This window comes from Nasonia vitripennis, chromosome 2 (assembly GCF_009193385.2).
Source record: "Nasonia vitripennis strain AsymCx chromosome 2, Nvit_psr_1.1, whole genome shotgun sequence".
Taxonomy (NCBI): Eukaryota; Metazoa; Arthropoda; class Insecta; order Hymenoptera; family Pteromalidae; genus Nasonia; species Nasonia vitripennis.
This window is the reverse complement of record NC_045758.1, coordinates 20,089,789-20,115,514: the sequence shown is the minus strand read 5'-3', so window position 1 is coordinate 20,115,514 and position 25,726 is coordinate 20,089,789. Positions and strand designations below refer to the sequence as shown.

General features: G+C 39.8%; 1 protein-coding gene across 6 annotated transcripts in view; it reads right to left on the bottom strand.

Moving 5' to 3' along the window:
- Positions 1–25,726, bottom strand: part of LOC100114533 (GTPase-activating Rap/Ran-GAP domain-like protein 3) — a 282,814-nt gene that overhangs the window by 135,611 nt on the left and 121,477 nt on the right. For all 6 annotated transcript variants that reach the window (XM_031923081.2, XM_032596355.1, XM_032596356.1 and 3 more), the window contains exons 3-10: positions 21,688–21,754; positions 21,504–21,584; positions 15,265–15,346; positions 15,064–15,182; positions 14,913–14,977; positions 14,772–14,838; positions 14,586–14,688; positions 14,101–14,412 (exon numbers count right to left, since the gene is read on the bottom strand). In XM_031923081.2, the coding sequence (XP_031778941.1) occupies positions 14,101–14,412; positions 14,586–14,688; positions 14,772–14,838; positions 14,913–14,977; positions 15,064–15,182; positions 15,265–15,346; positions 21,504–21,584; positions 21,688–21,754 (896 nt within the window). The remainder of the gene's footprint in view (positions 1–14,100; positions 14,413–14,585; positions 14,689–14,771; positions 14,839–14,912; positions 14,978–15,063; positions 15,183–15,264; positions 15,347–21,503; positions 21,585–21,687; positions 21,755–25,726) is intronic.

The window sequence follows — 25,726 nt, the reverse complement described above, 5'->3', positions numbered from 1 at the left end:
AATTGTTTCAAAAGTTTGCAACGATTTAAAGCTTTAGTAAGGAGATAAAAAAAAATAAATGAAGAAGAGCGAAAACGACCATTTTCGCTCCTCTTATGGATTAATTTATACATGTATTATGACCAGGGACTCTTGCTCTACATTTTGCCTGACGCTCGAAAAACCCTATTTCCGGTCAACTTTATAGGCGCCGAAAATGGTATTTTTTATGCACGTGTTATAAAAAAGTATTTTTTATAACAGGTGCATAAAAAAGACTATTTTCGGCGCCTATAAACTGGGCTGAAAATGGGGTTTTCCGAGCGTCACACAAAAAGTAGAGCGAGAGTCCCTGATCACAATACATGTATCAATTAATCAATTTTCGCCCCCTATATAGGTAGAACGAGTCTACAATAATCGGACAATCGGAAATCTCTAGAGGCGAAAACGACCATTTTCGGTCCGCTCGATTCATTTTTTTTGTTCATCTCCTTACTAAAGCTTTAAATCGTTAAAAACTGTTGAAACAATTTTCAAAATTTTTAAAATTTTCAAAATTGAAGTTTATTAAAATTTTGATTTACTAAATTTTAAAAACTTTACTAAAAATATATTTAAATAAATAAAATAATTAAATAAAATATATATACATATATGCATATACAGGGTGGGCCATTTTAATCAAACCAGTCTAATAACTCCTAAATTAAGCCATGAACAGAAAAATTGTTCAGATGAAAGTTGTCCAGGATCAAGGGGGACATCTTTTTGTGCAATTAGTTTTGACCTCGAACTCAAATTTCAAGGTCTTTTGAAGGTCAAATTTTTTTTTTTTAATAGGAACCCCTATTTTTGATAGCAGATTCGGAAAGAACAGGAAATTTTACGTTCGAAACGTCCGAAAGTCAACATCCTCTAAAAGGTCTGGCAGTCGATCTCTGAGCAATGCCAAATAGCCATTCTGGTTAACATTTTGACCGAAAAAATATGGCCCAATCAGGTAACCATTAATGATCCCACACCACACCATTAAACTTCATCGGTTTTGATGGTCAATAGCCCTGTACCAGTGGGGATCTACAGGTGACCAGTAGTGACTATTGTGTCTATTTAATTGACCATCACTGCGAAATATAGCCTCGTCAGAAAACATAACAAATCTGAAAAAATCTGGATCATTTTGTAAAACTCCTAAAGCCCACTGGCAAAAGTTAATACGCATTAGAAAATGGCGTGGCCTCAGCTCATGAACTAATCTTATGTGGTAATCGTGATAGTGGAGATTATTGAGAATTCTCAATGCTGTTCTTCGTGGATTTCTCTTTCAATTTGTCGACCTACTAATTTGTGGATTGAGATGAACAGCTGCTAAGGCGGCTATAACATTAGGATCATTTTCGTTGTATTCGTGGTGTCTGCGTTGACGACGAAGATGTCCATCACGAGCTCTTCGAAGTAATCTGAGTAATGTGTCGTGAGTAGGACGCCTTCTTAGAGGAAAGCGTTCAGCATAGAGTCGCATTGTTTTGGGTTTCGCTTAAGATCATTATCATATCAACAATTTCATTGGATTGATAATCGCCCATGTTGAAAATTTTGTTTATAATAAGAAAAACTATTTTATTTACATTCGCTCTTTATTGAAATTGAAACTAAACCAAAATAAGAAAGTGACAACAAAAAAAGGAGGAATTTTCAAACTGTATAATTTTTAAATCAAATTTGTAACTTCTTATTTTCTTACGTTAAGACATTGTGATTTAAATTGAAGACAGCTTGAGAACAATCGTTACAATTCATATTAGATTAAAGAAATTCAACTTAAAAAAAACCATCTAAACTGGAAGTGATGCACTTTGGCAAATACAATTATTAAAAATTTTTTTTAATATTACAAAAGCAAAATGCTGTTTAATATTTTATCCTAAATAATGTATTTTTTAACATCCTACCTTTATTGTTTAATCATTTTTTACGTTTTTGAAACGTTAAACTTTTACTTGACTCTGCTTCGACCGTGAATGAATTGACAACATTGATTTTTAACGTTCCATTTCCCACTCCCATTAAGAACTCAGATATTTAAAATTATCATGTTTACTTCAAAATTTACTTTTGACCACTAAAAATTTGTTAACGAATGTTAAACAAGCATCCTAGTGAGAGGCAAGGGGACTCACAGTAAACAAGCATCCTAGTGAGAGGCAAGGGGACTCACAGTAAACAAGTACCCCAGTGAGAGGCAAGGGGACTCACGTTAAAAAAGCACCCCAAAGGGAACATAATCCTAATACGTCCACGTCGTTGTTCCTGGGTAGCGCTGAAATTAGGGAATTATTTTGTTTTCAAGGTAAATATTTTCATGGTCATTGTCACATTGGGTTTGAATATTCATCATAAAAGTACATTAACTACGATTATTCTATCAGAAAATGCGATTAAATAGCAATTACAGTATTTCTTAACATTTGACCTTGAAATGACCTTGTGAAGGTCATGAAAACAATTTTGAAATACCGTTTCGGACGTAAAATTTCCTGTTCTTTCCGAATCTGCTATCAAAAATAGGGGTTCCTATTTAAAAAAAAATGACCTTCAAATGACCTTGAAATTTGATTTCAAGGTCAAAACTAATTGCACAAAAAGATGTCCCCCATGATCCTGGACAACTTTCATCTGAACAATTTTTCTGTTCATGGCTTAATTTAGGAGTTATTAGACTGGTTTGATTAAAATTGCCCACCCTGTATATACACACATATATATGAATCTATACACGCCCACCGTAGTTGGACGACTCGAAAAACTCCATTCTCGATCCACTTCATAGGCGACCCAAATGGTCTTCCTTATACACTTGTTATAAAAAGCACGGTGAACAACGAGGGGCGTATGTGCTTTTCCAGACTCGGATGATGTTTGAACACTCGTGTCCGAAAAGCCAATTCTCGCCCCTTGTTGTACAATGTACTATTTAAAATGAGAAAATTAAAGTAAATCATTTTAAATTTTGTATAGTGATATTTATTATTAATACCTTTAATTTCACCGTGCTAAAACCTTAATTATCTCTGCTGCTGATCAATTGATGGGCATTACTGGCGTAGTGATGCTGAGATGTCGCAGGCAATGGGCTTCAAACATTACAGGCTCCGGGTGATTTGGCAGATGCAAAAGCAGCGGAACCTTCAAATGTGCTCGCTCGACTGCTCGGCCTCCGACGCCGCTGATGGTGACCTCGCTTCGATCCGGAATGATGTCGAGTTGTTGGTCAACCGAAGCGAGACAAGCGAGATTTCGGAGCAAGAATCCAGCAGAGCCCTCGTGGCAAGTTTTCGAGCTCGGCCTCCGCTGATCTGGAGGGTGGCTGTTGGTAGCACGACTAGTCAAAGTGAGGGCGCAGATGGAGGTTTTGCGCCAGTCGGCTCTGAGGTGACGTTCGACGGTGCTTATTTTTGCCTTTTGGCTGGCACCTCAGCGTCGGAACCATCTGCGGCTCGTTTGCGGTCATCGCTTGTGCAACAAGGTATGATGCAGGTATGAGGAGTACAACTAACAACTAAGAACAAACGCGTGAACACTAATTTGACCATGACGCCTCGGTGCGCTAGTGGCGCCATCTCTTGGTTTCTAGCGGAAGCGGGAGTCGACGACTCCCCGCAGCGTGTTGAAAGCAACAAGAACCATTTGTACACTTGGAATCCTACGGACAGTGAAACAATTCATAAAACATTGCACCGAGTGCCACAATTGGCCAGCAGCAGAGATAATTAAGGTTTTTGCACGGTGAAGTTAAAGGTATTAATAATAAATATCACTATACAAAATTTAAAATGATTTATTGTAATTTTGTGATTTTTACTCATAATTATTTTTTTCAGGATTTAGAGGTGTTGTGACCCTTTGATAGACACGTCGCTAAACCAAAATCGAGCCTAAAAAATAGCATTGATGTTCTGTTTGACTCTACCTACTTACAATTTAACGGTAAATTTTATAAACAAATCCTAGGTGCTCTAATGGGTTTCTGTACTAGATCTTGGTTTGCTGACTTAGTGTTGGAGAAACTAGATATTAATTGTTTAGACGCTTTAAATAACAACATCCTTAGATATTTTAGATATGTTGACGACTGTTTTATAATTATCCGAAAAGATAAAATACAAGAATCATCATTTACAATTAACATATGAGGTGGAGTCAAAGATTGCGGTGCAACATACATATCGGCATGACAACTAGAGCTCTCAAACGCCGTAAAAAAGAACACGCTCGTTGCATCTAAAGCAAGGTCGAGAAATCCCCTCTTGCAGTTCATCATATTAATACAGGACACAGCTTCAATATAGAAAACACACAAATCATCGATAAAGTACACAACTTGCACAAAATTGCACATTAAAATTTTCAGAAATGTTACACATACATTACCTTGACAACACAATCAACAGAATGACTGACACCAATTTCCTAAAAAAATTTCCTAAAAAACACGTATAAGGATTCAATAGACACAATTAAAAAAAAATTGCGTTCGCAAAAGATCATCTTCCATCTTTTTAAATTCAGCAAACTGCGGAGTCGCGGAAAGCTGGTAGGTATCAGGAGAGGTGCATGAGCGCCTGTGACGTCTAGCCGCACGAAGGACTACAAGTGCCGTTGCTACGCACAGGTGGGACCATACCACTCATTGCTATGATTAGGCGGCGTCATATCGCCGTAGCGGCACATACGGCCAGAGCTTGAACTCATATGTGCAAATCCAGAAAAAACCGGACACTTTTGGGGGTCTAAGTGAACGAAATTGAAATTTGAGGGCACACCATCCAGACCAACTTTTCTGGGTTCCTTAGGCCACCCAGAACCCGAAAAACCTTGGGTTCCCCCGATTACGAAATACTTATTTTTCCTTATTTAAATACTCGGGTGGTTGAAATTGACCGCTCGGATCAGAAGTTATAAGGATTTTAAAACTGGGAAAAATGACTGATTTTCGTAGAAGTTTTCATGATTTTTCGCTATTTTCAAGCCTAGACACCTTTTTACCCAAGCAAACATTTTTAACTCACCAGCCCTAAAATTAAAGCTCTTTTCTAATACTTCAATCCTAGTAATACACATTTTTGGATTGCGCTTTCAGACACTGAGTTGGTAAAGTTGAACCGTGGCTAATTTTCGTTTATTTTCCCCATGTTAAATTCCCATAAGAGAATTTAAAGTGCCCGGCAAAAAAATAAATATTTCGTAATCGTGGGAATCCAAGGTTTTTCGGTTTCTGGGTGGCCTAAGGAACTCAAAAAGTTGGTCTGGGAGGTGTGGCCTCAAATTTCGATTTTGTTTACTCAAACCCCCAAAAGTGTCCGATTTGTTCTGGATTTGCACATATATGGGGAATTCTACGGGAAAAATGTCATTTTCTGGTTGGAGAAACCGAAAAAAAACAAATGTCGAGGCATGCACCCGCAACTTTTTTCTTCTTATTGTACATTTTTAGAACAATGCAAAACCACGTTCCAACATCGAAAAAGTTCGTCGAAAAATAGCCATTGTTCAATGGCATGTACCTAATAAATAAGGGCACAAACAGAAAATGTATTACGGTAGAATGAAAGAACGGGAAAAAAGCTTTAAATAAAAAAAAATTGCGTTAAAAATGCTTGATTTAGTCAAAAGTTAGGCACAATTGAAAATGCGGAAAAATCATGAAAAAAGATACCAATTTCTTGACTTCGAAAAATCCTGCAATTTTCATGATTTTTCCGCATTTTCAATTGTGCCTAACTTTTGACTAAATCAAGCATTTTTAACGCATTTTTATTTAAATTCAAGCTCTTTTCCCGTTCTTTCACTCTACCGTATAGTACATTTTCTGTTGTGCCCTTATGCATTAGGTACATGCCATTGAACAATGGCTATTTTTCGATGAATTTGAGGGGCCTATAAAACAGTGTCACAAGGCACTTTTTCGATGTTGGAACGTGGTTTTGCATTGTTCTAAATATCTACAGTAAGAAAAAAAAGTTGCGGTCGCTTAACCCAACATTGGTTTTTTTTGGTTTCTCCAACCAGAAAAATTACATTTTTCCCGTAGAATTCCCCATATCCTGCTTGCGTATATATGGATCTATACTCTGACTACATTTAAAGGGTTTCCACTCCCCTTGGCCTTATGTTTTCTTGGTGTCTGACAGGCGACAAGCGACTTTGCATAAGCGAGTCGGTATAAAAGGCCTTGCTCTCTACCTGTCTGACAGTATACGTCAAATCGTTGCTCGCAGCACAACATCCTTGCGAGGAACAATAAACATCACTGTGCGACGATCTCTCGTAAGTTTGGAACATAACGACTTACAACAGTTACAACTAACCTTCAATTTGTGTATTTAACATGTTTGACGATTTAAATTTTAGCAATACCCTGGACAACTGTGCTTTTTAATTTCTATATCCTATGGGATATCGATTTTTCCCATTAGCTTTCTGTATCGTATGGAAATACCCATTTTTATGTAAAAAGTTTGAAGCAAAATGATTCTAGTTAAAGTAAATAGAATCCATTTAAATGATGAGGAATATCGTGATTCCAAAAAGATTCTTCCTTTTGGCAGCATATTCAAGATTATTTCCTTTTGGTTCAAAAGGACATTTCTAGTGCTTCACAAGATCAAGACAAGACAATATTTAATAAAAATATTGTCTTGATCTTGAAAATTCTTGAAATATTTTATCTTGTCTTGATCTTGTAAGAATAAATTCTTGTCTTGTCTTGATCTTGTCTTGAAATATTGGTTTATCAATAATTTAATAAAAGTGACATTGTCCGTGACGTCATGCGCGCATCTGCTCTAGTTATATTGATAAGCTGCAGATTGAATCATCACCAAAGAACGAGATGTTAAGCAAAAGCATCATACATTCGGTTAAAAGTTTCAAATCCGTCAATGATAGGCTCTCGTACATCATTATCGAAGGTGAATGGTATAGATATGTATTTATTAATGTACACCGGCCTACGGAGGACAAAGAAGAAGAAGCTAAGGATCTCTATTACGAAACTTTAGAGCAGGTAATCGACCAGTTCGCGTCTTACGGCACAAGAATAGTATTAGGCGATTTCAATGCTAAAATAGGTAGGGAGGAAATGTTTAGGCCTACTATAGGGAAGGAAATCCTGCACGAAGCCAGCAATGATAACGGTATTAGGGTCATAAATTTCGCGACGGCAAAAGATCTTATAATCAAAACTACGTGTTTTAAGCACAAGGACATACACAAAGCAACGTGGACATCGCTGGACGGGGCCACAGAGAACCAAATTGATCATTTCCTCATTGAAAAAAGACGTCATACTAACGTTCTCGACGTAAGGGTTTACAGAGGGGCAGATAGCGACTCGGACCATTTTCTAGTAGTAGCCAAATTAAGAGCTAGACTAGTAGCGAATCAAAATAGTAAGCGAGCAAACAAGGTAGAAAGCTTCGATATTGAGAAGATACGAGATAGAACAGAGCGAATTAGGTACCAGATAGAAATTAATAAAAGGTTTCAGGCACTTGAAGAAGCAAACACATCGCCGGAGGGGAATGACGAACCGAATAGCTTATGGGGGGACATCGAAAAAACGGTAATAGAGGCCGCGAACAAAGTACTGGGTAAAAGCAAAAGCCAAAGACCAAACCATGGTTTGACGAAGAGTGCGAACTCTGGTTTGAAAGGCGCAAAAAGGCTAAATTAGATAGCTTACAAAATAGAAGCGATAGGATCGTAGAAGAGTATTCTAACGTAAGGAAACAGACGAGCGCGATCTACAGAAATAAGAAGCGGGAGTATCAAAAGAATCTTATTAGGAGAATAGAAACTGACAGTAAGGAAAATAACCCCCGCGAAATGTACAGAGAAATGAACGCAATTGATGAAGGACGAAAACGGGGACCTCATAACAAATGACAATGAATTACTGTCGCTGTGGAAAAATTATTTCGATAAATTATTAAACGTGCACGAAAATAGCGAAGAATTAGGGGACGAAATTCACACTGCTGAACTCCACGTGGAGGAACCGAGCTACCAAGAAGTAGAGGCCGCGATTAAAAAACTAAAAAACAACAAAGCCGCGGGAAATGACTCTATACCAGCTGAGTTACTCAAATATGGAGGCGTCGAGTTCACTTTCAAAATCTATAAACTAGTATATGCCATCTGGAAAAATGAAACAATACCCGAAAATTGGAAGGAATCTATCATTATACCGATTTTTAAAAAGGAGGATAAGATAGACTGCAATAACTATAGGGGTATCTCACTTTTAGCAACGTGCTACAAAGTTCTGTCAAACGTAATACAAGCTAGACTCACTGCATTCGCGGAAGATATAGTAGGAGATTATCAGTGCGGATTTCGGCGCAACAGATCGACGAGCGATCAAATGTTTACCATAAGACAGTTGTTAGAGAAAAAGTGGGAATTTTGCGAAACCATACACCAAATATTTATAGATTTAAAAAAAGCGTACAATTCTATTAAGCGAAGCAAAATGTATCAAATTCTAGTACTTTTCGTGGTACCGAAAAAACTCGTGAGCTTGATTCAAATATGTCTGAACGGAAGCACGGGAAAGGTCCGAGTAGGCGGTAATATATCAGAACCCTTCACGATACGCGATGGCTTAAAACAAGGGGATGGGCTCTCTACGGTGCTGTTCAACTTAAGGTTAGAGTATGTCGTTAGAAAAATGCAGGTTAGCCAGCTGGGCGCAAAGCTTCATGGAACAACGCAGATACTAGGCTACGCAGATGATTTGGATATACTGGGGGATTGTAGAGAAACGGTAGCAAGAAACGCGGAAATCCTGATAAAAGCGGTAGAGTATACAGGGATAGAAGTGAGTGAATCAAAAACAAAGTACATGATTGTGGATAAACTAGGCATCTGCAGAGGGGAGGGAGATCTCAGAGTTGGGGATTTTACTTTTGAAAAGGTTAGCGAATTCAGGAATCTGGTTACGACCATAAATGATAGAAACGAGATTAATGTCGAAATAAACAAGAGACTCCATTCGAGTAATGCTTGCTTCTACGCCGTGAGTAATTTACTTAAGTCGAGACTGTTGTCTAAAAACGTTAAAATAAGAATATACAGGACAATAATACTGCCGGTGGTTCTGTACGGGTGCGAAACGTGGGCTCTCACTAAGCAGGCGGACAACCGTTTTAGGGTATTTGAAAATAAAGTCTTGCGAAAAATATACGGACCGAAGAAAGATGAGGAAATCGAGGAATGGAGGAGACTACACAATGATGAGTTACACAATCTGGACGTGTCACCAAATATTAACATAATAATAAACCGCGCAGTTTGGAATGGGCAGGGCACGTAGCGAGAATGGGAGACGGGTGCATCTTGGGTGGCGTTGACACAAGATAGGGCAGCGTGGAAGGCTTGCGTAGATGAGGCAATGAACTTGAACTGAAAAAATGAAAATAATACGCTTAATAGTGACTAGTCTTTTCTAAAATTCGCGTCTAATTTTTGAATCAAGAATTGTTAACAAGGTCCTTGGTTCCATGAGACTTGGTATTGTCTCGAAAGTTTTGTAACGGTTTAACTTTCCCCAAGAGACTGGATAGTCAGTCGGTTCAAGGATCTGGATAGGAGAAAGGGGCAAGAAAAGAGTCTGTTTTTATATTCTCAACAATAACAAAATATATTTCTTAATTAAAGAATAGCAATTTGGAATCAGTTGTTAAATCCCGGCTGAAACAGAAATCAATTATGCGTCTTGTTAAAAATACTTCGCCTTTACAAATAGAATTGTTTAAACTAACGCGGTTGACAATTTACAAGAATATATACGCGATTTCGTTACGAGAATGATTCGGTGTTCGCGGCTGCGGTGTATCGGTTCGGTGGCGGTATGACGGTTCGGTGGCGGATTTTGAGGTTAGGAATTCATTCGGCACAGTGGAGTCGTGTGGGCACGGCTACGCTGATCCGAATGTGTCACGGTGTTTTGAGGTTATCCCTCGGATTTGTGGAGCTTTGAGCGCACGGCTTCACAAATCTTCGTCGCTCGTTTCGTTCCTCCCTTTATCCTTTGTGCGCACAGAGATAAAGCGAGTCGTGAGATGTCGGCGTAAGGCTGGCTTTGTTGGTCAGAGATTTACCTTTGTTTCACCAGGACGTGAGCGCACGACCGGGCGAATCGCCGGCGAAACTATTGTTACTCCCTTAACCATGTGGGCTCACAGTGGCAGGGGGTGGCAGCAATGTGTCGGAATGTAGGTTAGGATTTTACGGCGGCACCGGGTGTCCCCCACGTGTGCTCACGTAAATGAGGCTCGATGTCGCTCGGGTGTTCCGGGTTGCCTCGTGTGCTCACGATGGCAATTCGGAGTTTCGGGTTTCGGTTCGTCTACCAAATCGTCACGTGGGCTCACGAGACGATTTCGTCGGCCTAGGTCTATCTCTCGCTGTTCCTTGTAGTAACGTGCGCGCACGATACTACCCGGTGTGGAGCTCGAGTAGAACTGCCCGTTGCGCCGCGCGATCCGCCTTATAAAGGCGCGCGGCGCGGATGTGCATAGGTGCGTACACGGCGCTCCGCGTGCGCCGCTCGAGCCGCCTGGCGCGTCGTCGCGTCGTCGCTCGCCGGCTCCCGCGCTCCGTGCTCGTGCGGATTCGTCCTGCGAATGTTGGGCGCGCGCGCGCTCACTCCGCGTCGTGCGGATTTGCCTTTCGTTCGTTGCGTGCTCGCGCTCGCTGCGCATGCCGCGTCTATTGCGGCCGCCTTCACACGTATTTACATGTGCGAGACTCGTATCTCGTCACAGTTTGATTGCATTATTGTCTTGAATATTTTCATGAAAATCAAGACAAGACAAGACAAGACCAAGAATACTCTTGTGATCTTGTGAAGCACTAGGCATTTCTGTGAGTGTGTAGTTGACATGTGACAACGAAGTTTTGTTTCATAGATTTTATCAGTATGACATGTTGGTTTTTTAGTAGTTCAAATTCGTTTGTTGTAAGACTTTAGTGATTAGTGTAAAATTTTGTAACTTCTAGATTCCCTGAAGAAGAAACTTTTAATCTTTCGAAACGTCGGCACCATAAAGTAATGAATAAAAATTGTTCGTAGAGATCATTCTATGTTTAAAGTTTATAATAAATTATTTTAACTTTCAAATAAACAATACAAGCGAACTTGTGAGTGAAAATAAGTTAATATACTAGAGTAAAAGGCATAGTCATCGTAACTTTCTGTGCCACTCAAAAAAATGTCCTCTTGGATTAAGAGGAGATAATCTTAGTTTAGGACCCAAAATTAAAAAATTATGAAAATAAAATTATGAAATTAAAATTTTGAAGTAAAGGGATTCCATTTGATTCAAATGGATACCTTTTGATTCCATATGCATCTTTTTGCTTCAAACATTTTTTTTAAGAAAAATTTTGAGGCAAAAGGATTCTCATTAAATCAAACGGAATCCATTTACTTCAAAATGATTTTAATTTTAGGTCCTAAATTAAGATTATTTCCTCTTGATCCAAGAGGACATTTTTTTGGGTTATATACTATAACTGCTGAAATCGTCTCGTGAGCCCACGTGACGATTTGGTAGACGAACCGAAACCCGAAACTCCGAATTGCTGTCGTGAGCACACGAGGCAACCCGGAACACCCGAGCGACATCGAGCCTCATTTACGTGAGCACACGTGGGGGACACCCAGTACCGCCGTAAAATCGTAACCTACATTCCGACACATTGTTGCCACTCTCTGACACTGTGAGCCCACAGGGTTGAAGGAGTAACAATTACAACACCGGCGATTCACCTGGTCGTGCGCTCACGTCCTGGTGAAACAAAGGTAAATTCCTAACCAACAAAGCCAGCCTTACGCCGACATCTTATGACTCGCTTTATCTCTGTGCGCACACATGATAAAGAGAGGAACGAGACGAGCGACGAAGATTTGTGAAGCCGTGCGCTCAAAGCTCCACAAATCCGACGGATAACCTCAAAACACCGTGACACATTCGGATCGGCGTAGCCATGCGCACACGACTACTCCACCGTTCCGAATGAATTCCGAACGTCAAAACCCGCCACCGATCCGTCATACCGCCACCGTACCGAAACACCGTAGCCGCAAACACCGAATCATTCTTGTAACGAAATCTCGTAGATATTCTTGTAAATTGTCAACCGTGTTAGTTTAAACAATTCTATTTGTAAAGGAGAAATATTTTTATCAAGACGCATAATTGATTTCTGATTCAGCCGGGATTTAACAACTGATTCCAAATTGCTATTCTTTACTTAAGAAATATATTTTGTTATTATTAAAAATATAAAAACAGACTCTTTTCTTGCCCCTTTCTCCTATCCAGATCCTTGAACCGACTGACTATCCAGTCTCCTGGGGAAAGTTAAACCGTCACATTTTTTAATCGAAATGATTCTTTTTTCCGCAATGGGATATTTCTCTGAGTGTATATATGATATTTTTTAGTACAAATAGTGTATATTGTAAATATTTTCAGTAGATATATATTTTTTTTAATGTACATGAAAAGAAAATATTTCTATTAGATGAATAGTTTTTGTTTTTTGCAAGATTTAACCCACACTGGACCCCTTAATTTCTATAACCTATGGGATATTAATTTTTTCCATTTTGTTTCTATATCATATAGAAATACTCATGTTTATTTAAAAAGTTTTAAGCAAAATAATTTTAGTTAGTTTAGAAGTATCGTGATTCCAAAACTATTTTTCCTTTTGACAGTTATGACATATTTAAGATTATTTCATTTTGGTTTAAAAGGGCATTTCTACCAGAGTATTAAACGTGATATTAAACAAAAACTCCCATCGCGCCGACGAATGTCTGCGGATTGTGCTCTTTTTCTCCTGCGCAACGAGGTTATTCCAATGCCTTTTCCAATACATTTTCGGTCGATAATTTACTGACAGAAGGTTCGCTTTAAGGGGAGGTTTTAGAAAAACAAAAAGTCCGATCGAAATTTTCTTCGGTAGAACGATTCATTAAACTTAAGACTATGGCGCTACAGACTCGGTTTTTTATTGCAAGCTTTATTTAAAAAGTTTTATGTAAAATTAGATTTGAAGGTTGGCGCTGTAATTATGTGAGTACGCGTAAACATCTGTTCGTGTTTCCAAGATTTCAGAAAAACTAAACGTCCGATCGAAATTTACCTTGGTAGAATGATTTATTAAACACTAGAGCGCTACAAGCTTGGTTTTTCATTACAAGCTTTATTTAATAAGTTACATGTAACAGAAAAAAAAACCGTCAACGCGATAGCACGCGCGCGCTCGCGTGTGTATGTGTAAGGTTTAAAAACAGCCATAATTTACAGACATATATAAGCTCATCGAAAAGTTGAAACGTTAATCTAAATTCTCAAATAATTTGAGCCCCAGATGATTGAAATTGACTTCTAAGATCAAAAGTTAAGTTATTTTGACATGGATTTATCAGGTTCATTGGCTTATAAATTGCTAATTTAAAAAATTAGTGAGAATGTTAATTACTCATCCTTAATGACTTAAAAATTTTCAAAAGTTTCTAAAATTAAAATAATTTTTTTAATTTTTTCAAAAATTTATTAGTTTTTCAAAAAAATTTTATAATTAAAAATTTTTTTAAACATAATTTTAAAAAGTTTTCAACCGTTTTTTAATGGTTGTCTTATATCGAGGACAATCGTTGGCTTACGGGGTTGCCCAATAATTAGTAACCAAGTCATTTTGGTTGGATTATTTTCTACCAGGGCAGCCTTCAAATTGAAGCACTCTTTCGATACTTCCAGATATTGAGTACATAAAATTGATCCGTGGCTAGTTTTCGTCCATTCCCTCCATGTTAGATTCCCATTAGAGAATTTAAACTGTCCCGAAAAAAAGTTTGACAAGCATCAGGCGTGCATGTCAGCATTTTCACGAATGGTTGAAAGAACTGAAAAAAATTTGTCTGGTAGGTGTGCCCTGAAATCTCAATTTTCAATTTCCAGCACCCGAGTTGTTTTCACTTGGTTGTAGATTTGCACATATCATCTTATTGGATTATCAATAATCATATCAATCAAGTACGGGTGAACTGGCTCTTGATGCAGTTCGGATTGAAGCTCTCAAGTAGGCTCGGGTCGTCTGTGTAGATGACGTTGACGATGTCGTTGCCGATGTGACGTTTTCGTTCCAGCTGCTGGGGATTGTCGCTCGAGTGTGGCAGCATCGTCGAGACGTGGTACATGACCTCGTGACCGGCGTACACCGTGTAGATGCTCTCCTTCCCGGTCATGTCACCTTTTATGTCGAGACCGCCTCGATATTTGTCCCAGCCTCGCAGTCGGATCTTCTGACCGAGTACCTCAAGGAACTTGTTAAACTCGGGACTGCCAGTTTCTGCGGACACACGCGGAGCGCGATCATGCCAGAAGTCATGAAACGTTCAAATAGCTTTTATATCTATATATATACATACACACACACACACACGCCTAATCAGCATGCTCAACTTGATCAATGATCGATCGATTGCGAAAACAATAAAATAGCATTACTGTTTGCACCCATACCGTTGGATAACATCTCGTCGTCGGTGCTTTGGCCCTCTTTCGCGTAGATGACGCCAAATTTGAAGTTGACTGACCCCTCTTGTTCCTCCAGGAGTAGCAGGTCCTGAAAGCACAAAATTCTCGGACTTGAAAACAACGATCGCAGATGCATTTATTATGTTTTCAACGCGAAAGCGACTCACACACCTTCTGAATCTCTGGCGAGACTACTTCCCTCGGCGCCTTGTCGAGTTTTTCGATGCTGAAATAATTGCTGCGAACAAGCGCGAGTCGAGTTAGGGGGGGGGGGGGATGGGAGATTCAAGGAAATAGGCAATTAAGACTCACCTGAGTATCTGCCTGACGGTCATGGACCTATTGCTGGAGTAGGGGAGGGATATCTTCTTCGCGCCCTGCGAGTCGACAAGAGATTCAAAGATTATCCGTATCGCAGTCGTGTGCACTGTGCAGGTGTATAATATAATACAATCATACTCACGGTTCGTCGCCAGAGTATCACCCGGTAATGAGGCACGCACTGATCGCCGCCCTCGCTGATGACCACCGATAGGAAGAGAGGGTTTCTCTCGTGGTCTGCTGCGACGTAATTCTGATGCACTAAAGACACACAAATTTACCACGTCAGGGTCGGCGCCTGCCTGCGTTATACAGTACCTATCATGCGTACGGCGATACTCACGCTTGCCAAGGAAGTACTTGAAGTACCAACGTGTCTGGTACTCGGGATTCTCCAATACAGGCGTGCTCGGTGAGCCGAACATCTGCTCGAGCCAAAATAGACAGATATCTCGTTTCAGAATAATATAAAATAAGAATATTAGAAACAAATAATTCTGTTACAATTTAGTTATATAACTTCTGCGCCACTTAAAAATTTTAATAGTCCACTGTGTAACGGTGCAGCATATACGCCTTAATAACGCAAATCGTTTTTTGAAACGTTTAAAGTTAAACTTTTGGACGTTGGAAATAAAAGTTAGAAAAACGATTGATCAACGTTCAAATCCCCGCCTCCTCACGTTGTTTAAACTTGTTTAAAACGTTTATGAAACGTTGGAAATGATGGAATGAAAAGTATTTTAAAAAATTGAATTATTTCCTCTCTTAAAAAAGAGAGAACAGAATGTTGTGAAGCCGTTAATAAAGCAATTTGATTGGGTGGAAAACAAATACCCGGTCTGAATGTATACATTTTAAGTTGCGATTTTCTAACTCAACTTCTAACCTCAAGAAAATTGAGCTCGTGAAGCGCGCATTGGATTTAGCTAGTATACTTATTATTGATAAGATATTATCATAAATTTTAACAATCATAAACGATAGCCGCAGTTTAGAGTTTAAGCATATGAGTCATTCTACGAAAAAGTCGGACACTTTCCTGTCGAAAAATGGAGCTCTTGCATTTTTGAGGCAATTTGGCACACGAACCAGACCATTGTTTTTTACATGCGTTTGGGCATACGATATGTAAAAAACATGGGTAGTACCTCCAAACCCTATGCCAACAAAATGTTACGGGCCAATTACTAATCATCAAAAAATAGCCTTTATTGCGCCTCGGGTAATTAATTACCTGGCCGAGTAATCGTTATTTTTTCCGGCATTAATGAACAGCGGAGCCCGAGATCTTGAATTTGAAAAAACAATTCGTTGAAAACGACCGTTTCTATCGAAAGTTGCAAGCAATTTGAAATAGGGTAAAAATCGCCGAAAATGGGAAAAAATGCCTGAAAAGCCAGAATTTTCACTTTTTTCTTTGATTTCCATATTTTTGTTTATTTAGTTCAACTGTGGAACTTTACGCTAAAGCAGCATTCTACAGCAATAATAATAGTAGCGGTTAAGGATGTGCGAAACCGAAAAGAGCCTCGAGATTTCTTGCACTGTCTCGAGAAAAAAATCCCTTTTCGACTTCGAGATCTCGCCTCGTCTCGAGAATCCCGAGATTTGTCGAGAATTCCGAACTATTTCGAGAATTTCGAAAAACTTCGGTGTAACTAAGGAAATAAGGAAAAAGTGTAATTTAATTAGTAAATTATGGAACTAGTGCGCGAAGTAGGTGATTCCTACATGCTTGTCGAAAAAAGGCCTACTATTGTTTTGGTCTTTTATTAATCAAAAAAAAAATATATATATATATATATTTATTTATTTATATATCGTTACAAGTGCGCAAAAGTGACAATCTCACGAGTGCAGAATTAACTTTTCCCAACTCAGGCATCAAATAGACCCTTTTTCAGGTCTGAAAATAGCGTAGAAAATCGTATATTTCGAGCGTGGTTGGAAAAGTTCGAATTAAAAGTACTTCATTCCCGCAAATGCGGATTTACGCATTTTTTGTGATTTTTTATTCTATTTTAAATTGCTTGCAACTTTTGATGGGGACGGTCATTTTCGACAATTTTTTTATAAACAAAAGATAGTTATGGCAAATAATCGACTCAAAGTTAGGAAAAATCGCTGCCAATTCTTTGGCATGTAGCTTCCTCCAACTGAATTTATTTTTCCAATACATAAAATGTTGTTCAAATATACAGTATTGTCTTGTCTTGAAACTGTCGGAATATGTTCAGGAAGTGTTCCAAGGATTTCATGAATTATTTCATAATTTTTTCATAAATATTCTTCGAGTTACAGAGGGTCAAATCGTAGGTGATCTAAGCATTTTTTGCATTTTTAAACGGTAAAAGGTAAATCTTAACCAAAACAGAACGGCTTTCGTCAAAATTTTTACAGGAAGTAGATATTATGTATTTTCTATTATCATAATTTTTTGCTTCCTCCTAGAGGAAGCTTTGTAATAGTAAAATTTTGAGTTTCGTCAAAACTTCTAGAAAATACTTTTTGGTGTGTTAGCAGTTCAAATCACGTGTTTTTAGAAAATGTCCGTATGTATGTGTGTGTGGATATGTGTGTGTGTGTGTGTATGTATACCGTAATATTTCTGGAACTACTCCGTCAATATCATTAAAATTTGACATGCATGTATATTTTTGGATTCTGAATTCGGGAAAAACATTTATTTTTTATTTTTCTAACTATTTTTTTATGGCCAATTTTTGATTTTTGAAAAATACTATTTTGCGTTTTTTTCAATCATTCCATCGTTACAAACAATTCAGCTAATATGCATTTGAAAGAGAATAAAATTACCTACTTTTCCCCGTTTGGTCCTCGGGATCGACCGCTTTGTTCGGCAGATAAAATGAAAAAGGTGATTTTTTTTAAATTCATATTTCTGAAACTAAACATCATAATCTCACGGAAAAAATCAATTTCGATCACCCGGGGCTCAAATTGTAGCTCTTTTCTTTCTCTTTCGCTTTCAAAATTTAGATTAAACATTTTACTGGTTTATCAGCTATATCAGCATATATGGCAATGAAAAAGATCAAAAAACAGCCATAACTGATGGGCATATATATAGCTGATCGTAAAATATCTGAATAGCTGATCAGAAGTTATAAGGATTTTAAAACTGGGAAAAATGACTGATTTTCGTAGAAGTTTTCATGATTTTTCGTTATTTTCAAGCCTAGACAACTTTGTCCCTAGACAACCATTTTCAACACACCAGCCCTCAAATTGAAGCTCTCTTCTAATACTTCGATCCTAGTAATACACATTTTTGGATTGGATCTTCATACACTGAGTGGGTAAAGTTGAATCGTGGCTTGTTTTCGATAATTTTCCGTGTTAAATTCCCATAAGAGAATTTAAACTGCCCGGCAAAAAAATTGGTATTTTTTAAACTTGGGAACGCAAGGTTTTTCGGGTTTTGGGTCAGGAACCCAAAAACGTTGGTCTGGTAGGTGTGCCCTCAAATTTCAAATTTGTTTACTCAGACCCCCTGAAATGTCCGGTTTTCTGTGGATTTGCACATATACGTATATTTCGTCGCCTCTTACGAAGACTAGCTCAACTCAAAATTTTCCGCGAAGACTAGCACAACTCACACATTTGCCGCGAAAACTAGCACAACTCACACATTTGCCGCGAAAACTAGCACAACTCACACATTTGCCGCGAAAACTAGCACAACACAAACTTTAAACAATTAATTTCTATAAAAATTTCCCGATTTTTGCGAAACTGTCCCCAATAAACATTTTTAAATATACACAATTTACAACATTTTGCCGAATTTAAAATTGTTTTCCCAAATACAATAATTTTTTACAAGCATTTTTTTAAATTTCCGAAACCTTTTAAAACTTTGAGGTTTGTCTGTCTTTGTATAAGGTTTTCATGAACTTAACCAACCCAATAACTTAATAAAAACGTAAAATACTCACATTTTAAGTAATATAAAGTCGCGAGTTGTGCTAGTTTTCGCGGGAAATACGTGAGTTGTGCTAAGGTAAAATGCCCAGTACTTGGACAAAATGCCCTACACTCAAATATTTGCAATCGTGATAAAATAAAAAAACATAACCTCAAAAACTGAAGCAGATCAGCATTGTAAACAGCATTACGAATAATATGTTTAAGACTTTGATTACTTTTTCACAAAAATAAATTCAAAAAGATGATTTAATATTTTGCTCTGGAGTCCCATAAGAGCAAATTTTTTTCAGGATTGTCCAACTTAACCGAACACACGATTATTATAAAGCAGTAGTTGGACAAGTTTAATCACAATGTCCAACTACTGGCTAAAAATTGCGTCCAAGTACTGGTCTAATCGCGTCAGGAACATTGATTACATTTTTCGAATATTAAACTACACATGCGAGCGTTGCCGACCAACTTTCGTACTCATTCATACACACTGCTTTGTACTAAATACATGCACGTAGGCTGCTATCAAGCGTACCTATTTCGCAGATACGACGCATCTGCGGCCCTCTAAGCACAAGAGCGACACTTCGCCTCTCTTGTCTTAGGACTACATGGCCCGTGTAGCCTCTCCTGCTTATAAGTCATTTTAATGACTAAGGAAGACAAAGCGGCACTCACTCGATAACTATAGAATCGAGTGAGCCGCGAGCCTACACTGTGGCTTCTATAGATCCACACTGCGATGCGCCTATCTGTGGTAGTCAAAAGAAGTCCACTTTTTATATTTTGTTTATTTGCGAGATACACATAATAATAGAAGTTGCTTAATTTAAGTTACATTAGATAATGATTGAACATTCTCATCAAACAATTTTATTTATCGTAATTATCAATAAAAAGTTTCCGACAGTCTCATTTTTTTGAGGTTAAGTGTACATTTTTTAACTTTTATTTGTTTATTACTACGCTCACACGTTCCAAGTTTAGATTTTTGAGGTATTAACTTATTCGTTACATGTTTATCTACTAATTTACAAAGTTTGGGTGAATTCTGAACGGTCAGTTTTGTGAAACTAAGCAATCACTCGAAAAGTGTAGATTTTCGTAAATTAAAATGTTAATAACTCTTCTCACATGCTCCAAACCTTCACCAAATTTTAACTGAATGTTTATCTTACCAATATCTAACAGCATACCGAATTTTATAAAATTCTGAACGGTCAATCACTTTTGGGTAGTACTACCTTAAATGGAAAATATCGGTGCTTACGCCGGGCACCTGTTAAAAGGATTTTTATGACCTCTATCCTGGCTAAAACTTCATGTTTTTGCATAAAAATTCGATCAAGGGGGCGGCAATACAAAATATTCAAAGTTGGTAAATAAGGGACACCCTAATGTCGGGAGAGCATCTGACTAGACTGCAAAATGCAGAGGTTACCGAATTCATATGTGAGGTGTAGTGTATGACGTCAGGATCCTCAGGTACGAGCTTATTACTCCCTTTAGGAGAGAGCTGGACTGGATCGATGTTATTATAGAGAGATAAACGTACTTTACCATGGTGTTAATGTACAAAGCCTATTCGAGGTGTTTTGCGAGCCCTATAATTTGCTCCATGTTAAATTATACTTATTTTAGTTCTGATACTGACGCCCCCTTTAATTTTACATGTATTTTGTGGCGCCATCAATCGCGTAACACCTCGAATCGTATGGGTTGAGTTGGGGTAACCAACGCGTAGTACCTTTCGATCATCTTCCGAACAAACGAGTGTAAAACCTCGGACATGCTATCGAGAGATATTTTCGTTCCGGGAACAACTACCGGTGCGGGTTTGAATTTATTGAAGGCGCAGGGTTCGCGCCTCTGGAAGCACTCCCCCAAGGTATCCGAAGTCGCTCTTCGCTCTCAAAATTCAAGCTGGCCATGCGAAACCACCTATCGCCGAATCTGTAATGCAATCTTATTTAAAATGGTTGTAATTACTTTTTAACAATTGATTGATGTGTATGTATAGTATATCAATGTATTGTATACTAGTCTGCGTTTTCGTCCAAAATGACGCAATATGAAATGTACTAATCTGTGACAACTGCTGTACCTGTGATAACCGACAAGTATATAACTATGTATTGCATGTCTATATTTTTTGAATACTTCGAAAAAAATAATAATTCTGTTTTATTCTAGACCATTCTAATTTTGGTAACAGTATTTGTTTAAATATTTTTCAAATGATTTCATTTATCAATTTTAATAGATGATTTTCTAACGTCTTATAAACGGTTTAAACGTGTAATCCGCTAGAACATTTTATATTTTGAATGAAATGTAAATGAGACGAATAATCGAACGTTTATCAAACGTTTTTCCAACTTTTATTTCCGGAGACCAAAGATGTTTTTGAAACGTTTAAAAAACTATTTTTTTTTATCAGGAACTGCACTGCACTAATTAACGTGCGTATAGCGCCTCGTTCTCATGCCGCCTCTAAAACGATACGGATTGCTGTTTGGGACTGAAAGGTAAGCTGCAGTAGCCGATTTAATAGCTGCGAGTTACTACATAGACTTTAAATCCTAATATGGGACACCTGTGCCATCGCAGCAGGGATCAGTATGTATTACTAACCTCCTCCTTTTCACCGGGCGAGTCACCATTCTCGACGCGGAATCGACGGCCATCCACCCCATCCTGTTCGATTTGCGGCAGCTGCGAACACAAGAAAAATTATCACGTATTGCATGAACAGAGCACAGAACATGCTATGAATGTTGCCCCTATCTGTAGTAGAGCAGTATATCTGTGCACTAACCATCTCGACGCTGCCGTAACATCTTCGCGATAGAACGCCTCTGCGCGCAACCGTGTCCGTCGACGACCTGCAACACAAAGAACAAAGATTCAAGTCGCAGGAAATCTGATTCCTGCTTAGGTGCTAGCAACTGCGTTCGCAGACCTTTAAAAAAAAGTCAGGCGAGCTGAGCCAGACGCCAGACAGTCTCCGAACATCGGCGCGCCGGTGAATATTAATTGAGTACTAAGTATAGATATAACGCAACGCAGCGTTTCAATTTTGTTTATTCTTTTTCCTTTTAAAAGACTGCTTGTTTAGTTGCGAACAGCCGCGTATGCTACGTAGAAGGAAATAAACAGGCAATATATAGAAATATTTCGGGCTCAAGTTGGAGGGAAAAAGCGGAATGTAGCGTAAAGTAAGCATTTCACGGCGTAGATTAGGTCGTAGATGTACGAGCGTGTAACAGGATATCGCGAAAAATTATTCTGGATAAACGACTCTTTCATATTTCGAAAACGAGTGAGTTAATTATTTGCCACCCTATCCTTATCCCGTTTAAAAACCCAAAGTCGGTGCATAGGCATGCGGCGGCCTTTTGCCTTCTTACTTGGAGAGAAATGTTAGAGTTTATATGGGGAATTCTACGGGAGAAATACAATTGATGAGATGGGAAACATCGGAATCAAGGCAGAAACGGATGTCGTTGATGTACAATGCGAACAGCAAGGGACCCAGAACGGACCCCTGCGGGACGCCGATGTTAAGATGCCGAGGGGAGGAACGTTCGCTATTGTCACCAACGACGGCCTTCTCTCTCCCAGAGTGGTAGGAGGCAAACCAGCGGATGACCTGCTTTGAGAAGCCGAAGGTGGATAGCTTTCTCAGGAGCCTGACGTGACACACAGTGTCAAATGCCTTGCTAAAGTCAAAGAGAAGGAGAAGTGTTACTTTCTTTTTGTTTATCCCGGCCCTGGCATCATCAGTTAGCTTAATTAGGCCAGACTGAGTGCTGTGACCAGTGCGGAAGCCTGTTTGAAGATTATCTAGTAGGAGCCTTGATTCAAAGTATTCTGAGACTTCCCTGTGCACCAGCCACTCCAGGGCCTTGGATAGAAAGCAGAGAAGTGAAATCGGACGGTAGTCAGTCACGGCTGTTGGTGAACTGACTTTGTTGAATGCGCGCACATGTGACAATTTCCAGGCAGATGAGAAGCAGGGTTCGCTTAGGGACAGGTTGAAAATATGACTTAGTAAGGGAGCGAGAACCGGCAATGCTTTTGAAATAACAACCTGTGGGATGCCGTCACTTCCCCTGGCCTGGATGTCAAAGTGCGAAACCGCAGCCAACACGTCCGATTCCGATATAGTGCTGAACTCGAAGTGTTCCGGGAGGTCAAGACTTTCCAGGGTGAGAAGATAATCCTCAACGGCAGGGGCCAACGGATCGTCGAAGATCGCGCTGAAATGCCTGTTGAGTTCATCTGTGGTAAATCGAGATGGTGATGGAGCCTTAGTCGCAGAAATTCCAAGTTTCTCCAGCTCTCTCCAGATCTCGGCAACGTCGGTCAAGGTAGACAGGCGTGAATAATAATAATTCAGCCTGGTTTCCTCGACTTATTTGTGAGCATAGTCTCTAGCTAATCTCTAAATACGGAGATCCGAATCGAGCCTAGAGTCCCTGAAACGCCTGTAAAGTCTATCCCTCTCGGATACAAGGTCACGAAGAGCCGTGGTGTACCACGGGTGACGTTGTCGTCTTGGTGTCACAGTCCGCAATGGGACGAGATGATTGATGGCGTTCGTTAGGTTAGCGTTAAGTATAGATATGCTTTCGTCGAGTGATGACGTGGTGAGAAATGACCAGTCACATGTGCTAAGAAAGTCCCTTAGCTTCTCGGCGCTGATTCCTTTAAAGTTTCTGTAAGAGTATGTGTTAGGTACGTAGCGTGGAATCTGTACGTCAAGAGTGGCCGTGATAAGGTCGTGTCCGTTGATGAAAGGTGCGTCGGTCTTCCAATATGACAGCAGGCGATGCTGCTCATCGATTAGACACAAGTCAAGCCAGGTGTCAGAACCCTGTTTGTGGTGCGTGGCACCATAGGGAACAGAAGAAAGGGAGTTTTCATCAATGAAGGCCCTGATGAAATTGAGAGAGTTGGTAAGAATTAAAGTTTCCCATTATAACCTTCGTGGAGTAGTTGTGCATGTGGGTTGTTAGCTGGTCTATAAAGTTAGAGCCTTGGAAGAAAGGAGCATGAGGTGGACGATACACAACCCCCACGAAGATTGGAGAAACTCGTTTTGCCGATACCTTACAAAAAGATATTCAGGCTTGCCTGGCTTGCCAGACAATTCACCGTCAGATGATGAAATAACACTAACCGTCAGAGATTTATGTATATAGAGGGCCACATCTCCTCCGTTTCTGTTTCTGTCACGTCTGTACAGCAGGTAGTCGTCCAGTGAAGGGATAGCTGACACCTTATCGCTCAGCCAGGTCTCAGTGACAGCTATTACGTGGAATAGAGAGCGAGTGGATAAGAAAAGCCTGATCATCTCAATGTGACCCGTGAGTGAGTTCGCATTGAAATGACCCTTAGACCTTCGGACAGAGATACATTTGAACCGGATGAAGACATTGTTGAACGATGTTGACGGCAGGCGGAATCCGAGCTAAAAAATCGTTCAGCTCGGCGTCGGTGGTGATGACGGTGGCGCGCTCGTTATCATCATTGCAGCGCATAAAGAGTCTCCCCTCTCTGACGAAAGTACGGCAATCCTGCCTCTTCTTGGCCTGCAGCCTAACCCTGGAGCGTAGCTTATGAACGTCTGAAGGGAGCAGCTCATTGATGTTTATGAGCCCTTGATGTTCAGGGCTCAGGGCTTTTGCCTCCTCCAGTAAGGTTGCGTCCAACTCGCTGGTGTGTAGCTTGCGCTTACGGGCTTTAGCGACGACAATTGAGCGTGCGAGCGCGCTTGAAGAGAGGGTGACAGCTAATGGCGGTAGTCTACCATCACTCCTGGCGGAGTTGTTTGTTGCATCTAGCCTCCCCATGGTCCTGACGGATGCTACGTCTCTTCTTAGGACCGTGGGGTCAAGCGCGTTCATAAATGAAAAAGCGAGGAGGTGCAGCGAGGTTTTACGGGTATAATGTAAGCCCGTGACAACGACAACACTGTTCGAGGTTTGCTCCTGGCGCCTTTTGACCTCAGCCAGTTCACTGCGTAGGCTACAAATCTCCGCAGTGTTGGGCACAGTGCGGCCATTATCCTGCTGCATTGCCGGGCTCCTCGATGACAGGTCTTGGATTTGTGCCTGCAGCTCGGTGATGGTGGACTCAGCATTGTGTATGTTTGTAGGTTGTCAATGAATAGTCTTGATTCAAGATATTCCGAGACTTGCCTGTGCACCAGCCACTCCAGCACCTTTGATAAAAAACAGAGGAGAGAAATTGGACGGTAGTCAGTCGGGGCTGTTGGTGAACTGACCTTGTTCAGTGCTCGCACTAGTGACAATTTCCAGGCAGATGAGAAGCGTGACTCGCTCAAGGACAGGTTGAACATCCGACATAGTAAAGGAGTGAGTACGGGCAGCGTCTTTGAAATTACAACCTGTGGGATGCCATCGTTGCCTCTGGCCTGGGTGTGGAAGTGCGACACAGCAGCCAAAACGTCCGATTCTGTAATAACCTTGAAGTTGAAATGCTCAGGGAAGTCTAGACTCTCGAGGGTACGCAGAAAAACCTCAACTGCAGGAGCCAGTGGATCATTTGAGATGGAACTAAAGTGTTTGTTGAGGTCATCTGTAGAGAAGCGAGAAGGTGATGGTGCTATAGAGGTGGTGATTCCAAGGTTCTCAAGCTCTCTCCAGATCTCAGCGACATCAGTTAGGGTTGACAGGCGTGAATAATAATAATTCAGCCTGGCCTCCTCAACCTGTCTGTGAGCGTCGTTCCTTGCTACTCTATAAAAATATCGATCACACGGTAGACGAGTTCTGTGAAACCTTCTGTAAAGTCTGTCCCGTTCAGTCAAGAGGTCACGAAGAGCCGTG